This window comes from Lampetra planeri, chromosome 21, assembly GCF_965212315.1.
Source record: "Lampetra planeri chromosome 21, kcLamPlan1.2.h2, whole genome shotgun sequence".
NCBI classification, from domain to species: Eukaryota; Metazoa; Chordata; class Hyperoartia; order Petromyzontiformes; family Petromyzontidae; genus Lampetra; species Lampetra planeri.
The window spans coordinates 9,193,915-9,211,565 of record NC_136127.1 but is presented as its reverse complement, the minus strand read 5'-3'; the positions used below and the strand labels follow the sequence as shown (position 1 = coordinate 9,211,565).

Below are 17,651 nucleotides of genomic sequence, written 5' to 3'. Positions count from 1 at the left end.
ATACATTTTATTGTATAATTGTTATTTAATTATCGTCCTGCATTCTTGAATACATGCAATTGTAGTTATATCGGCTAGTCAAATAAATATCCAAAGTCTGCGCTCTCTATGGTTTCCTGGGTGAAGAAGTGGGCCCCAATCCTGGCCCGCCGGCCGGGCTGAAAACCGCAGCAACAAAATTCGACGGGAGAAACGCTCCAATCAGAAGCCTCACATTTGACGTCGAGCTTTCCCGTCGACTTGATGTCCTGCTCGAACGCAACGAAGGAGTACTTCCCGCCGTCCTCCTTGTTCAGGTCCTCGATGAGCAGCTGCTGGGCCTGCTTGTCGATGACGATGTGCACCCGTTCGCTGGGCTGCACCTCCTCCGTTCCCTTGAGCCACTGGCCCTCGACGCCCGGGTGCGAGAAGCGCACCTCGAACTGGGCGATGTCGCCCTCACAGAGCGACAGGTCGCTCAGCCCCTGCATCAGGGTCACGGCTCGGGCTGCACGCAGACACACGCACGCAAAGTGCCAAGCGCAAAGTCAGCCGAAGTGTGAATTGCTGCTGTCACGTCTGTAGTGCTACGTCGCTTACACTTGATGGGAAAACAGTCGGGTTGATCGATGATCTGGCACTCGCCGATTCGTATGTATGTTTAACTTCTTTCGTACCGTACGTAGCCAACCGTGCGAGTCGGAGGTGCGATTAACTCCAGTCGCTCGCTCACCGGTGGTCAGTCGCCTCCTTGTCACTCGACTATCGCTCCTACCATGGTTACTCTTCACGCGAAATTCACTCATTTATGCCTGCAACTATGGTGAGGACTCGGTCTACCAGACTGACTGTTTCGTCTCATCCATCACACTGTGTCCATAATGACAACTCTGTCCAACCACCACTCTGCAGATCACGACAACGCTCTTACTGCACTGCTCGACTCTGGAGATCCCTCCCATCGTCTCCTTTCCCGAGCTCTTAAAAGGCTGGCTCAAGTCAAGAAACGTATCGGCTCTTTGTCTACAACAACCTTAATTGTGCTGTTTGTTGCTGGCAGCATAAAATGTTGATTTAAATAAATCAGAAATTATAATAATAACTATTTGGAAGTGGCCGGGAGGCTCAGAGGTGAGAAGATTTATAAGCTTATGAAGGTGGATTGTGGTGGGTCATGAGCATTGGCATTTGGGAAATGTGCCTGAAGGTGGTTTGTGCCACACGATGCATGAGTGTGTGATTAAAACCAATTCATATGAGAGAGCAACATGAAGCTACCTGTTTGTACTGCCGACAACTTTATACAAAAATATCGCCGATGTTTATTTCGACTTTCTCAATTCTAAATTCAAACCCGTGCTCTTATTTTGTTGCGTTCACATTGACGTCATAATTTAAGCGTCTGAAAATATGCGGCCAAATGTTTTCCCAAGGTCACATTTACTCAAAAATAACCATGCAATTTTGCAACCTGATACTAGGGGGCAGTCTCGTCGTTATCTTAAGCTTTAACGTCTTGAAAACACCTAAAACGATTGCTTTTTTGCCAACCATCTAACGGTTACCTGCGCGTACGTCGAACTTCTTCCGCACCACCGTAAGTGGCAAAACTGCGCCAATCGGAGGCGTGGTGCGAAGGACGACAACGAACCAAACGCAAACAGTGGCAGTTCCGTAGAAAGCCATTACAAACAGCGGCGGGCAAGCGGGCGTGCACAAAACGTACGCTTCATCTTGAGGTGCCCGACGGTGGTCTTGCCCTCGACCTCGAAGGTGTACTCCCCCTGGTCCTCCTTGGCGACGTCGCGGATGAGCAGAGTGTGGCGGCCACGGCGGGAGGAGAACTGGTACTTGGCACCGGCCTGGATCTCCTTGCCCTTGTGGAACCACTTGCCGTCGGAGTCGTCGCGCGTCACCACGCACTCCAGCTCGCCGCCCAGAGACTCGGGCACCTCGATGTCCTCAAGCTCCTTTGTGAACTCCAGAGGAGCGGCTGCGAGGAAGAAAATGTAACAGTCGGGGCTCTGGTTGTAGGTACGTTTGCGCGCCGTACGTAGCGCCAAACTCGCACCAATCGGCGCCGTCTATTTATCGATATCCCACTGAAATAATCTCGGCCAGGTGGCTCGGCAGGTAAAGCGAGTGGCCTCGAAATTGGAAGGTTGTGAGTTCAACAACTGGTCAGCGTTTAACCCAGCACGTCATTCCTCTCTGGTCAACAGTGGCTGCCACATTAAATGGGGAAATTTCCATGGCAGAGGTTTTTGGGTTAGATCGCGTAAATATAAATGTGTCGTTAAACCTGCCACCAACCGACACAGCCAATGAGTAAGGTTTGTCTCCTAAACAAAACGTGCCAATTCGTTACGAGTACACCACGCCGGTGTGTTGGAGAGTAAACCCACGACATTTACAATTCGAGTACGACGTTTCACCGGTAATTATAACTGGCATCATGAAGCGACAGCCAGATTTGTGGAGTAATCCTCTACCACTGGGTTAAGGCTCTAAATAGGAGATACACCCAGCCTCATTGCTCCATTTGAGCAAGAAATCGCCGAATATTTGTTTTGATACGGGGTGATACATTCAAAGATAACCCATTTAAATAATAGGGAGAAATTACAGATCCCAAAAAAAACATACAATTCATTTTCAAGCCTCCGTATGTCACCTACCAATCTCAATCCACTTATTACATCTTTCGACACCCTCGATTGTAAGCGAATGGCTGTATGACTCCGACTGTGCTGGAGCGATTTGCTTGCTACGATTTCGATGATAGATCAGCAGAGGTGATTTGAAATAAGAGGGCCATTTTGAATTGGTGATCGTGGCAAGCACTCAAGTCAGACGACCGCTCCATGTGGTGGCATTTCAACCACTCGCTCTGCCTCACCTGAAGCCGTTGAATGGATCGCTATAACCTCGACCTCAAACTGTATCTGCTTCCCCAGCCATAGGAAGCGGGGTATCTTATAAGTTGATTATGCTGAAATTTAAATAATATTAAACGGCCATTGTACTTCATATACAATTTAAATCTTATATTGAAAAAACAGAGACAGTTACCGCTACCTTCACCCGACTAATGCGCAACGTATGCACGAACTTCTTTCACACTGCACGTATCCAACTGTACAAATCGGAGGTGCGCGGGGGAGTGGGGGGTTAATAACAACCTACACACAAAAAGGTAGTTTTAAAAGACCAAGCACTTACTTTCCACGATCAGTCTTGCCGTGGACTTTGTTTCGGGCTCTTCGATGAGGGCGCAGCTGAAATCAGCATCGTCATACACCTCGATGGTGAGCACGGACAGCATGTGCACCTTGCGGTCCGAATGCATCCTGTACTTGTCGCCGGAGAAAATCTCCTGGTCGCCCTTGAACCACTTCACCTTCACGAACGGCTCCGAGAGCTCGCACTCAAAGGTGGCCATGGTGTCCTTCTCCTTGGCGGGCACGTCCGCAAGTGGCTGTGTGAAAGTGATCACCTGCTTGGCTGTTGGAAACAACAAGACAGAGAGAACAAACGTGTGTCATTTTTTTTGCGTGTAACACGAATGTCATGGAGAGCACGAGATAGAACGTGTCTTAAAATTATAATTTAAAAGCCTTTCGTCAAGCTTCTATTAAGACCGACGTCTTCCCCATGCGTTTTGTCACATATCACGCGGGCTGTTTTCAATCTTAATTTTCAGTTTTGAGCATACGCTGCTCAATGCAGGCTGCTTACAAGGGGACCCGCTTTACCAGTTCAGAGAGCACCGACCACTGGTGTCAGTCATGGCCAAGAATCGAACTGAGCTTTCTGGATTGATTAGGACAGAGTGGCAACCGCTGCATGCCACCGCTCCCCACAGGCACACTGAGAAAGTAAAGTCATATCAAAATATCTGTTCGAATGAGGGAAGAAAAAAATAATAAGAACGTACAAATCGAACTCATTTGCCGCTATTTACCTTGGACAAGCAGGAAAGCGTGGCTTGAGGTTTCTCCAACGACATTAATGGCCTTGACCATGACACTTGCCGAATCCTCGGCGACCACGTCCCTGATGACCAGCTCGCAGACGTTGTCCTCCGGCCAGTACCAGTAGATCCTCTCGGACTTCTCCAGCTTGATGCCATTCTTGAACCACTGGCACTCCGGGTCCGGCTTGCCCACCACTCGCACGCGGAAGTGCGCTTCGCCAAACTGGGGGACGGTCTGACTCTGGATTCGCTCAAGAATCTTGGGCGCCTCCATGCTGGGGGTGAACTGGAGCTTTTCCGGCTTGATGGTCGGGATGGTGATCTTGCCCTCGGGAAGCGGCTCCTTCGTTTCCTCTTCCGGAGCCTCCTTGGACCAGTGAAGGAGCTCCTCGCGCCTCTTGCGGAGCATCTCCTGGTAGTCCTCGTCCTTCTTTCGGCTCTTGAGTTCCACGGCCGTGATGGCCTCATAGTAGCCCTCCTCCGTCCGGCGCTTGAACTTGCTGCGCAGCTCATCGGTCTCCTCGGTCTGCTTCTCGTGAATATTCCTCTCCGTCCTCTTCAGTTTCACCACCTCCACAGGCTGGCCGGCTGCCTCCGCCTGCTCGCCCTTTACCTTGACGACCTCGAAGAAAGGTTTGCCGGGCTCGGCCAGGCCCTCCGGTTTGGGCTCGGGGGCTTTGCGCAGGAGGGTCCTAAAGTCCTCTCTCAGCTGCACCTCGATCTTCACCGTGTGCTCAGCCTTGCCCTCGGGGTTTTCCGCAATGAGCTTCACTTCGCCCGAATCGTACGACTTGCAGTCCACGATGTCCAGGTAGTAAATGCCGTCGTAGCGGAGGCGATATCTCTTGCTCTTGTGAATGAGCTGACCGTTGAGGTACCAGGAAACCCTCGGCTGAGGGTAGCCCGTGACGCGGCAGCGGTAGCGCGCCGTCTCGCCTTCGAGCACGCGCGCCGGCTCGGGGAAGAGCACGATCTCCGGCTTCCCCTTCTCCAGGGTGCCCTCGGTCGAGACACTGATGATGCCTCCTTCCAGGGCCTGCCGCTCCATTTCTTGGATCCGCTGAATGCCCCTGCGGCCCTCCGGCAGCTGGCTCTCCTCCACTAGGCTCTTCTCGTCCTTGACGATCAGAGTGGCCGAGGTCTGGTCGGCACCGTACTTGTTGGTGGCGCGGCAGGTGATGATGCCGCTGTCTCTGGGATAGGCGACCTCGTAGTCGAGGCTGCAGTAGCCGAACTCGTTGACCATCCTGAAGCGGTTGGCGGCGTCGAGGGGCTTGCTGTCGTGCAGCCACTCGACGACCATGGTCGGGTCGCCGATGGGCGTCAGCCGGCATTCGAAGTGAACGGGGCCGAACTGCTTGAGGCGAACGGACGTCAGCTTCTTCTTGAAGAGCGGCTTCTGCTCCTTCTCTTTGTCGTAGAGGTCTCCTTCTTCCCACTGCTCCTGTCCGTAGCGAAGGTGAAGGGGCTCGAGCTCTGGAGCGGTGATCTCCTTGAGCTTGTAGGTGCCCTTGGAGATGACCATCTTCCGCTCGGGCTCCGGCTCGAAGGCCTCGGCCTCCACGTTCACCTTGCAGCGGGTGGTGTCACGGCCGGCCTTGTTGATGGCGGTGCTGGTGTACCACGCCGAGTCGTGTTGCGTGGTCGTCTCAATGCTGAGGGCGCTCTCGCCGGTCGCGCCCTCGATCCTGTGGTGGTGGTGGTGATGTGCGCAGCAATTAATGCATATCGTATGTTTTACGGAAAAACAGTCATATTACAATAATTCATTTTATTTTTCCGCTAAGCCTTCAACTGAGAGCCAAGCGATAGTCTTTTTGACGAGACTGTTTTGTCCCATCCATGCTGTTCAATCGCCAGAATTAAAATAAAAACACTGAAATTTTTTTATTCTTTCCTAGCACTGCTCAACATTAGAATTCCCTCCCATCGTCTATGTTCCCAAGTTCTTATAGCCTTGCTCAATTCAAGAAATGTATTGATTCTCATCTATTACACCGATTGATGATATTGGGCCTTTGGGTCTGTGCGCAGCAACCGTGATAACAAAATGCAAATAAAAACATAGAATAGGCCTGTAGCGGCGTAATAGGTTCATAGCGTTTCAAGGAGTGTTTACCACACATGATGGGAATAATAACTGACGAGGTGTCCACACAGGTGGGTGCCCAATTTATACCACCATCTCCTGTCCATTTAACAAATCTACGTGACTCTTTGGTTCTTTCGGCAAAGTCACGTAGAAAGAGAAAATAATAAAATAAATAATAGCATACGACGTTTCGATTGCAACACAAGCAATCATCATTAATTGATCATCGATTGCTTGTGTTGCAATCGAAACGTCGTATGCTAGTATTTAATTTATTATTTTCTCTTTCAACGTGACTTTACCGAAAGAACCAAAGAGTAATTCCTGCTGTCACGAAAGCGCCAAATCAAATCTACGTGATCCGTCATGGAGAGTAAAACACCACGGAAACTCCTTACAGAAGCTTTCGGGTAACAACTGAAAAAAGACATTCACTGCATCGTGCTTTCAGATGCGCTTTTGTGGCCGTTTGGAACACTCGACCCTGATGATATTAGGAAATCAATGGAGCGATGCACTTTTAATCATCTACATTGAAAACTAATTTCTTTACAATCGTTTTTTGTGTTTAGTTTGTTGTCCTTCCACCGCACCTCAAATTAGCACGGTTGGCTATATATGGTGCGAACATACATACAATTTAAATCTGATCATGAATAGGCATATTTGAAGTATCTACTTCGTACCAGCCCCCACGGTGTAAAGTATAGTTTTCAACTCTTATTATCCACTCCATCTCTCTGGCTTCTTTATTTATGCGCTGTGAAGAAAAGCCATTGCCTGAAACATTGCCTATTATATAGTTTCCCTTTTAATTCCACAGTGTTATTGACGAATGTGTTGAGTTTGTTTTGCTATACGATCCACACACTCTTGGCACCAAAAAGGCCGCGAAGATTTACAGACGTGTTGCCCCCATGCCCTGGCTTGGCGCTGCATCTCATCAAACGGAAAGCCCGCACGGTAGCACATGTACGTGTAGGGAAATACTTGCCTCATATTAGGAAACTTCTGTGAAGAAATTATCTCGCTGTTCTTGAGCCAGACAATGTCCGGAATGGGATTGCCCGCGGCTTTGACGGAAAGCTGCACAGGTGCACCCTCCTTCACACTGACGTTGCGTAACTTTTCAACAAAATGGGGTCTGGACAAATGTTCTTTGGCTGTGAACAGATACCAAAAACCATACACGTCAGATTGTTTTTTTTTTCAATAAAACAAAAAAAGTTTATACCGAGAGAAAGTTTGTTTTCTTCTGTTGTTGTTCAAACAATTAGTTTTTACAATTACAAAATGTTCTTAAAAATTGTTTTTTAAAAGTCAATCCTTACCATCCACGATCAGCTGGACGGTGATGGATGTTTTTCCAGCCCTGTTCTCGGCAATCACAGTCCATTCTCCGGTATCGGCCGGCATGGCTGGGATTATGATCAACGACTGTGTTCCATCCTCCTTAATCACAATCTTGTGTGTGTAGTCATTCACAACCTGGTGCCCTGCACATCGAAACCACACACGTTGTATGAAGAAATATATTATTTTCGCTCGACGTGTTAATTTACGTACAAATTCTTTAACACTTTGAAGTCACTGATTGATCCAGGTAAGCTAAGAAAAATATACTTGATGTCAAATAAATTATTACGTGGAAAACTAAACAAAAGTGCATCTAAAATGTATTATATCACTGCATAATAAACAATAAAAAAAAATATGTAAAATGTAATGTTATTTATGAATAAGAAAAAGTACAGTCCTGACATTGCATGCTCACGCCACTGCAAGCAGAAGGGCCACTTTGGGCAGAACATTTTTAAAGAGGTGGAAGTACCCACACTTTACCCCACCACACGTGAACTGCCAATCGACTCTAACTGTGGTGTACCCATCCATGCTGCTAGGGGTGGCATTTACCAAACGTGCACCCATTATTTCAACTGCCATGCCAAGATATTGAATTGAACCGATGACCTCTAAATCACGAGACCAGCGTTGACAATTACACCACGTCTGCATCCCCACAACTATTATTTATTACATCATTAACGATAACCAAGACGGCTATGTGATTCGTTGATTACTTCGTTATAACAATAATAATCATAATACGTGATAAAAAAAAAAATGCATTTAACGCGAAGGTTGCAACAAACGTTTGGACGATGTCGCACGCACGTACCGTTGTGGAACCAGACTGTGTCTGGCATTGGCCTGCCCACCACTTTCAGGTCAAAGCGAGCAGTCTGTCCTTCGGGCACTTGGACCGAGTTGGGTTTTTGTACAAAGACGGGTTTGTAGAGGCGCTCGATCACGCTCTCGTCTGTCTCGTCCAGCCGGCGCACTGGCGAGTGGCTGGGCGAGCGCGGTGACATGGAGCTATCGCGCGGACACGCAGACAGAGAGGGGAGCACGACGCGAGATGAAGAGCCGTGCCCCAATACACGTTCTACGAAAACATCGCCACGATCAGCCAATCCACTGGCGGATGAAGGCCTCTCCAAGCTGCGGCCACAACCCACGGTCCTGGCATCTAATAATCCGCCGAGCAGCTGCACATGAGCTGAATTCATTGTCTTTGGCTTGATACAGCAAAAAATTGCTTGATACAGCAATTTTGCTGTGACGGTTTCACCTAAAGACGGAAGCTTGTGTTGCCTCCGAAACGTCGTGATTTAATGTATTTGTTTTCTTTTAACCTACGTGACTTTACCGAAAAAACCAAAGAGTATGAATCCTTGCAGTCATGAAAGCTTCAAATCTAGAACTGAATTCATTGCTCCATCTGCCCAGCGGACTCTCTCTCGGACACGTTCCTTTCCAAGGTGCCACTCCATTATGATTCTTAACTGCCGACAATCGTGCCTTCTCGCGACGATTCCTGCCCAAGGCCCACTTACTTTGCTTAAATGTTCTGAACGATGTCATCAACCTGCATATTTTCTCGACTCTGTTCGTTCCTCTTTCTCTCAATGCCATTTCAAGCATGCAGAGTCTGTGTCATTTAATTTAATTTAACACATTGAAACTAGGTTATTGTAAAAAAAAAAAATGTATTTAACACCCATAAATGTAAAATGCCAAATGGGAATTTAATGGATTCATGCAAATTCAAAATGGCCAGCAGTATGAATTGTATACTTCAGTAGGAGCTGTAATTGATATCCGTGTGTTGGATGATGGATTTGGCTGCCTTACACACCAGGTGTGTTCAATTCTGTTAATGGAATGATTGACTAATTGTCTTTCAACGCAAACACATAATGTAAGCACTGAAGAAATTTCTTAGAAAAACTTTTTTTTTTGGGGGGGGTGCCTTAATTTATGAAAACACAAGTTATGGAACATACACCAACGTAATAAATCAACTTGCAAAGATTTTAATAATTCTGGGTGTTTTTTTTTACACCCTCTAGCTTTTGTACGCTGCAGAAATTGGTTTGGTTTGTTATGAAAGTGTTGGTCAAAGGCGAAATAATCGGAATATTACGACTGCATTCATCATCATCATCTGTCCCTGCAATTAGCTCATTAGTGATGATGGCTACCCGAAATTGTATCCTCCACCGTCTTCTATCTTTGGGCCAGTTGTACTGCTTATGGTTAGAGACACACAGAACCATCATGGACATACATTTGGCTGAATTATAATGGTAATAACACCAGAGTTGAGTTTTCATCCAATTAGCAGTTCCAACAAGAGTTACCAATGCGGGCTCGCATTTTTGTGGACGTTTTATTACAAAGCATATTTGTGCCATAAGCATATATGGCTCGGACAAAGCTTGCAACGTGAAGTCTACACTGCTTAGCTCGCATCACTTCCCCGTCTAATCCGCGCACCTTTGGGCCTCGGTTTACACTTGCGTGAAGCCTTGTGCGTGGCACGACGTCAAAAGAGAACAAATGATTGAATTTATTTTATACCTACGTGACTTTACCGAAATAACCAAAGAGTACAGAACAAATGACCACGACGCTGCTTACTGCCGTCGATGCTACTGCTGCTGCAAAAAACACGTGATGGACTCACCGGAAGCGCTTGGCCACCTGCGGCGGCATTCCGATGCCAGTGTAGGCCTCCCGAGCTGCGGCGGGCTCCACGAAGAGTTTGGCGGAGCAGATGGCGTTGCCGCGAGCGTTGCTGGCGAGCACCGTGTAGACACCCTCGTGCTCGGCTTGCACCAAGGGGATGCGCAGGCTTTGCAGCCCCTCGCCGGAGCTCTCAATGTGGTTGCGCTCGCTGGCGCGGACGCGCTGGCCATTCTTATACCAGGTGATCTGCCAACGGGACGACGGACAATGGTGTGTCTCTCATGCGTGGTCCGTGCGGGGGCTGTACCGATTCGCGGGTTCGTTCACACGGCGATGATTGACCGACAGATCAAGTCGGATGATGGTGCGAGTCCAGATGGGTGAAGGGGGAGTGGGGGGGGGGGGAAATTTTGACTGCTCGGTAATTTATTTATCGCTCGTGCCAACCGTGACTCAAGCGAGTCCTGGGGATGGGTGTGAGTTTGTATTCCGCCTTCGATAGCCTCAATTTGCAACCATCTGGCATCAGGATTTAACAAATAGCGCAGGAGACAGCCCAACGTCCCTAAAGCCGACTCACACTTCGCCACAGATTTCATTAAACATCGTTGCAGGATTTATTGCTGAGAAAACTAATCAAATTCGCAGTGTGGGCCTGCAGGTTGCAATAGACCTGTCACGAACAAGATAGGATTACCGAGCACAAGGGAGCAAGCAACATAAGCTGGGATAAATTCATGCTGAGCTTTAACAATACTGACCTTGGGCAATGGGCTCCCAGACACTTTGCAGTGATAGGTGACCGTCATTCCCTCGAACACACGGTAGCTCTTGATCTTGGTCTCGAAGGCCGGCTGTGCAGCATCCTCATCGGGCACGTCCACAGCCATATCCTCGCCGTCCTCCTTGAGCAGCTCCTCCAGGGTCAAGTTGATGATTCGGTACTCGATCTCCCGGATGATGCGCTCCTCAAAGGAGGAGATGTGATATTCCTGACGCAGCGTGCCAAACGACGGCAGAGAGAACAGAGGTCTCGTCAGAACGGGGTACAATTTAACGGCACGCATTATGAATCTCGAATCTTAAATTTAAAAAAAATTATTATGGCCCAATCTCCTCTCTCCTCTAAACCCAGAAGCACAAGGTTCGGGATGCGACCTATGCCCGCGGAGTTTGTGTACCCACCTCCCTGCATCGCGGTTCATACTTTGTATTGGGATCTTATTGAAATACAATTAAATATATATATATAAAATGTATACAGAGATATTGGACATTTACGTGACAACCATTTTGTGAAATAACCTGAGGCATGCGAGTCATGGGGGAGAATTTACCATAATTCGCCACTCTGCTCAATACAGATTGGGGAAGGCAGGGAGCACAGAAATACAGTCCAACAATGGAATTTGCTGCTGTGCGCCTCTGTTGCCCACAACGCCTATAACACCTGTATTACGTATGGTGGTCGCCCATCCAAACTCTTTTCAGGCTCACCTCTGCCTAGCTCACCAATATCTGATGTGGTCAATCAGGGTGATATGGTCATACACAAGAGAGACAATTAGATAAATCTACGTATTTAGTTGTTTACCCTTTCGTAGACGTAACTGTAATTCAATTTAATGTAAAAAAGCTACATTTGAACCAACTGTCGTACACAGTTGTTAAAGTTCTGCTTGTTTTCGACATTCCAGTTTGCTTAAAAAACAAATCAATTGACTCTGCTGGGTGGTGGAGGGTTGTATGCATGTATGTTGAACTTATTTTGCAAGTACGTAGCCCAACCATGCTAATCGAAGGTGATGAGGAATGACAAGAAACTAAACACAAAGGCCAGTTCTAAAGAAATTAGTTTCCAATTTAAATCTACATGATCTAACCTAAAATAAACAAATGACGTTATCATACTTTCAGTCTCAATGTCAAATGTATAATAGTCAAAAGGTAAAGGTGTTGGTTAGGATAGATGCAGATTTTTTATTTATTTATTGTCTTCTTTTTAAGTTTTACCTGATCCTCGGCAATAGCTGGACCCATCCTCTTGCGGATGATGGCATGTTCTTTCTCGTATTCGGTGGCTGTAACTTCAGGTGCAAATTCACCCTCCTTGGGTCCTCTGACAAGTTGCGTGGTGTAAGTGATGTCCTTAGTCGCCACGCTCTGATGTATCTGCTGCTGTTGCAGATACGCTTCATATTCAGCTGTCGGAGAAAAACAAATGTAAAGGACACGAATTGCTTTAAATCTAATCATCGTCTCAAAAATGGCTCCGGCTTCTTCGAATGTTGAGAGTGCTGAATCGTCAATAAACCCAACTGCTGCTTTACTTTGAATTATATCAGGTGCAGCGAGGTAGGAACTGAGCGCCCAACTCCAAATGTTAAAGCAGGATAATTTGTCCAGTTGTATTCAATTGTACGTTCAACTTCCTTCGCACCGTACGTGCCAAACCGCGCAAAATTGGAGGTGCGGGGGAAAGACAACAAACTAAACACAAAAATCAGTTTCAAAGGAATTCGTTTTCAATCTAGATGATTTAAAAGTGCATAGCTCTACTGGCTTCCTAACAATGGGAAGGGTCGAGCCTTCCATACGGCCGCAGAAGCGCATCTGAAAGCACCACGAGACGATCACAATTGACGGTCGACCGCCCCCCCCCCCCCAAACCTCCACCGCCCCCAACTCACAATCTTCCATGAGCCGGGCAGAGGCGGCGGCATCTCCTTGCTTGTTACGAACGACGCACGTGTACTCTCCCGCGTCGTCAGAAAACGTCATCGATATTTCCAGGCTGCACTCCCCGGTCTCCTTGTTGTAGTGCACCTTGTATCTGCGTCCGAAAGAGAAGCGATGGCGCTGTTGGTCAACCGCTGACTCGTCGTGTGAAAACAAACGCGACGGAGATCGAACCGGCGACGTCCGGGTTGCGAGCTCCAGTGGGCCCGCCGTAATGCCGCAGGCAGCCTCTCTCGGCCGTGGCAGCTGAAACAATGGTGCATGTTTCGATTTAAAGCTTTCGTGACTGCAGGGATTCATCTTCTTGGTTCTTTCGGTAAAGTCACGTAGAAGGGAAATAATAAAATAATACAAATAAAACGTAATAAAATTATTTTATTACATTATTTTATTATGTTTTATTTTTATTATTAGAAGGGAAATGATAAAATAATAAACCAATAAAAATAAAACAATCAATTTCTTTTATTATATTTTATTATGTTTTATTTTTATTATTTTATTATTTCCCTTCTACGTGACTTTACCGAAAGAACCAAGAAGAACAATGGTGCATGGTTTCTTAAATCACCCCCCCCCCTCCCCCTGCAATCTATCCACCCAGAAGTGTGAATGGGTAACGTGACCGTTGAAAGTCAATCGGCAGGTTCACACGTGTCGGGTAGAGTGTGGGTGCTCACACCACTTCCGAGATGTTTGCCGAGCGTGGAAGAGTAGGCCAAAATATCCCACACAGGGGCTTTCTAGACCTCCCTCTAGTGGAGGCCCTTCTGCGAGCAGTGGCACGAGAAATCAATTGCAGGGCTGCACCTTTGAATTTTTGTTTTTACCTCTTGCTGCTCGTTACCTTGCTTAGCCTATGAATCTCATCATACCAACGATCATCGGCACACCAGGCTTTTAGTGGCTTGTGAGGAGGCTGTTGTGGTTCTTCAATGAATGAATTAAATGTAATGATTGCTGACGTCTGGGGCTCTGTTGATGAGGTGTTGACGTATTGTGAACACATTTCTGCGAGTAATTTCAATTTGGGTGGAATTATTGGAATGCCCTAATATAGAAAAAAAACAAATATATATATACTGTACATATATATATCTGAGTGAAGTGGCATAACAAGGTTATTGCACTTCACTCTGAATATGATTCCCATAACCTGGATTTGATTTCTGGCTGTGGCTATCATCAATAGCAAGCGATATCTGAACCAGTTCTGAGCCATCCTCCATAACCCTTCCACCAACCCACAGTGACCAGCTTTGGTCAGAAGTATAATCATGGGATGGAGAGGCCTTCATCCAACAGCGGATTGACAAAGGAAAATAAACATATATATACACACATACACCATATATAAGCATATACACACATCCAGTTGTAAATAAGAATGGCCTATATTAGCAGGGAATTCAGCTTGTGCATACCCAGATAAGTTTATACAATCAATTGCTGCACCCAAACATATAATCAATTGCTGCCATAATTCCCCCGTTCATTGGCGCGTGAAGTGGTTCACCGATGAGGAGATCACTGCGGACGAAGCATTAATTGGCGTGCATTTGATAAACGTCTCACCAACCGACTTATTCGAATTAGCACCGCGTTTTTTTTTCTTGCAGCGAAACAATAAAGGAGCCCCACAGGGTTAAGGCGGCCTACCTGTAGCCCGTCGTAAGAGGGATGCCGGACTTCTTCCAATACACGTGGGGCTTCGGGCTGCCCTTAATCTGGCAGTGAAAGACAACGCTGCCTCCCTCCACCAGGTGCTGAGGCTGCGGCTTCTGGATAAAATATGGGGCGATGCCATCGCCACCCGTGTCCGTGCCACTGGCCTCAGAATCCTCCCTGCGAGAGAAACAAAAACAAACACAGAAGTGCGAGGCATTAAGTCGGGCACCCGGTATAGGGGTCACGTGTTTCGCCGGTGCCCTAGATTCGTTTTGAACACGTAAAATGCTCACGTGCACGAGTATAAGCCGCATGCTTCCCGAGCATCTTGGCTGCGTGACGCAACGGCAAGAGCGGTCCGGTGCGTGCGTGTGCTCCATCGTACCTTTTGGTCTCTGAAGTGGAACGTTCTGGAATGGTGCTGATTTCGGTCTCTCTCATTTCAAGCTCTTCAGAAACTGTGGTGTAGAGAAGAAGCATTAACAATAAGAATCGTTATTATTGAGAACATTCTCATAGTGCGCGGCTGTCAGTGATGACAACGTGTTTCACAGACAAGCGTTATCTGCCATTGGGTAATGCGACCATGCATGACTCAATGAAAGTCATTTGCAAGTAATTATTGCAATTTGGCAAATTTGGACAGTGACTACTCTCTTTGGAAGAAGACAAAAAGATGACGGAATCTTTAATATCCACATCCCATATTTTGCATTAACATGCGAGCGATATTAAAACAAGGTTCCTTTAACGTTGATACTTTTTATACAATTCATCGGTGACCAAGCTGAGACCATCAACTCTGGCTCAGTGCTCTGACTCATGAGCCACCCAACAATCTAAAAGAAAATATATTCTTCACCTCACAATACGTGCTTGGAATTAAACATCTATAAATTATGCAAATCGTGTGCTAATTATATGCTAATATGCCTCGAGGTTAATGAAACAAATGAAACAGAACAACAAGACGGGACTAACGAGACAAACAAAACAGTAGCAATCAGACAAAGGGAATCAGTTCTTGAGTCAAATAATCACCGCGTATCATGACAATGGATCAAACTTCCCGGGGCCAGTCCACGAATCATCGCATGCCTAGTCTGCTCCTTCCAGTAAAAGGTGGCAAAGTGTAGCTACCCTCCGATACTTGCTCACATTCCTGCTGACAGTAGGGCATCCAATAGAGGGAGATCAAGAGGACCCCTCCAGAGGGTACGGTATTGTGGCCGCCTCTCCCACGCTGGCCAGAAATCTTGTAAGATACCCACCCTTTGCCCCACCGCACCCGAATTGCCGATAAACTTCTTCTTCTTGGTTCTTTCGGTAAAGTCACGTAGAAGGGAAATAATAAAATAATAAAAATAAAACATAATAAAATAATTCTCACGACGTTTCGGCCACAAAGCAAGCAGCCATCCTCAGGTGAAGACGTGACTTTACCGAAAGAACCAAGAATGCCGATAAACTGTTGCGCACCCATTCATACTGCTGAGCGGACAGAGACAGTGGCGACGGCGGTGGCGGGGGGAATTTGTGAAATTTTAATCGAACCGGCGAACACCGCGTTTGCAAGTTCCGCTGCCTGCACCACGAACCCACGCCACCACGCTGGCGCCCCTTCACCTCCTGGTCCGAATGCGTTTGAAAGTGGATGCCGAGCGGACGGGTGGACGCACACACCTTGAACGAGCAGGTACGATGACGTGCTGACAGTGCCGGCCTCGTTGGTGGCCGTGCAGGTGAAGCGGCCGCTGTCCTCCGCGAAGGCCTCGCGGATCGTCAGGCTGGCCACGCCCGCCTGGAAGGCGATCTGAAAGTCGGCGGAGCGCTCGATGCGGTACTCCTCGCGGAACCACATGATTGCCGGCATGGGGAAACCCGCCACCTGGCACTCCATCCTCACGGACTCGCCTTCCACTACCGTGGTGTCCTTAAGACCCTATAAACACAAATATATATACACGTAAATAATTATTCATAATCAATGCAATTACCAGCGAAACGTCGTACTCAAAAATTGTATATGTTGTGGTTTCACGCTTCAACACACAGGTGGGCTAAAGCAGTGAACTATTTGTCTTTTGTCAACGTGACAACTTTTTTGCTGATTGGCCGTGTCGGGTGGTGGAGGGTTACGACACATTTATAAATAACGCGATCTAATCCCAAAAACGTTGATTATGACGTAAATAATTATAAACACACCTTTATTGGGTGCAAGCTTATTTGTGTCTTCACGTAATTTTTTTCATTTAGCCCATGGGCACTCGGTTTTCCAGAACAATGCTCTCCAGCGGTGTTTGTTCAAGCAAGAAAACTTGCGGCAAGTTTCGACATTCTGGATCTCATCAGCAGGGTCTGACTTGTTAAACAAATGCAGCTGGGCTTACAGATGTTATTGGAAAAACCATTCCATGTAAAATATAGGGCCCTGTTTACAAAAATATATTTATTTTGCACTTAAATATATCCTTTATAAACTGTTGAAGCAAGTGATGTTATAAAGCACTTAAAGTCAGCAAATCACATAAGGGGAATGGTGTGGCCAGCACTGCACTCAGTCACTCTTTTCTCCCACTGTACCAGTGACTCAGTTAAATCGGATTTGACCTAGAGGAGGCCCAGGACCAGTCTCACACATCACCAGCCATGGCAGAGAATTAAACTCAGCCCACTTGGGTTCATAGCGCACTGCACAAACCACTGTGCCACAGCTTCCCACAGACGCTAACAAGCATAGCATCAACAAACAAATGTGCCTCTGCAACACAACCACTGAAAAGCTTGTACCGGAAACATTCCAATTAAATACAAAAATAATCCTAAGTGTCAGGAGTATACATATACGAGTTTGCCTTTTTCATACAAATTCAAACCGCCACTTGTTTGTTTAGGTATGAACCGTGCACGATGCCAAGTCGACAATATTGCAGTAATCAACATTGATTTAAATCACATAACCTAATTGCATTTTATTATTGTACACCATCTCACGAATCAAAGAGTGCTCATGTTGAACAACCCAAGCGACAGCCTAATGAGATAGCAAATCTATTTTTTTTTTTGGAAAGGGATACCTCGGGTAATAATAATGCAGAAACAGGCATTACAATTCAGCACGGTCCTATCATTACACAGACAGAGCTCAGATATAAATAATGC

The 17,651-nt window shown here is 46.8% G+C and overlaps 1 protein-coding gene across 1 annotated transcript in view; it reads right to left on the bottom strand.

Moving 5' to 3' along the window:
- Positions 1-17,651, bottom strand: part of TTN (titin) — a 340,888-nt gene that overhangs the window by 303,771 nt on the left and 19,466 nt on the right. The window contains exons 12-25 of the mRNA XM_078603948.1: positions 16,170-16,428; positions 14,872-14,944; positions 14,478-14,663; positions 12,770-12,912; positions 12,093-12,283; positions 10,841-11,071; positions 10,078-10,325; positions 8,227-8,423; positions 7,379-7,543; positions 7,042-7,210; positions 3,944-5,643; positions 3,202-3,483; positions 1,706-1,972; positions 215-487 (exon numbers count right to left, since the gene is read on the bottom strand). Of these exons, the coding sequence (XP_078460074.1) occupies positions 215-487; positions 1,706-1,972; positions 3,202-3,483; positions 3,944-5,643; positions 7,042-7,210; positions 7,379-7,543; positions 8,227-8,423; positions 10,078-10,325; positions 10,841-11,071; positions 12,093-12,283; positions 12,770-12,912; positions 14,478-14,663; positions 14,872-14,944; positions 16,170-16,428 (4,384 nt within the window). The remainder of the gene's footprint in view (positions 1-214; positions 488-1,705; positions 1,973-3,201; positions 3,484-3,943; positions 5,644-7,041; positions 7,211-7,378; positions 7,544-8,226; positions 8,424-10,077; positions 10,326-10,840; positions 11,072-12,092; positions 12,284-12,769; positions 12,913-14,477; positions 14,664-14,871; positions 14,945-16,169; positions 16,429-17,651) is intronic.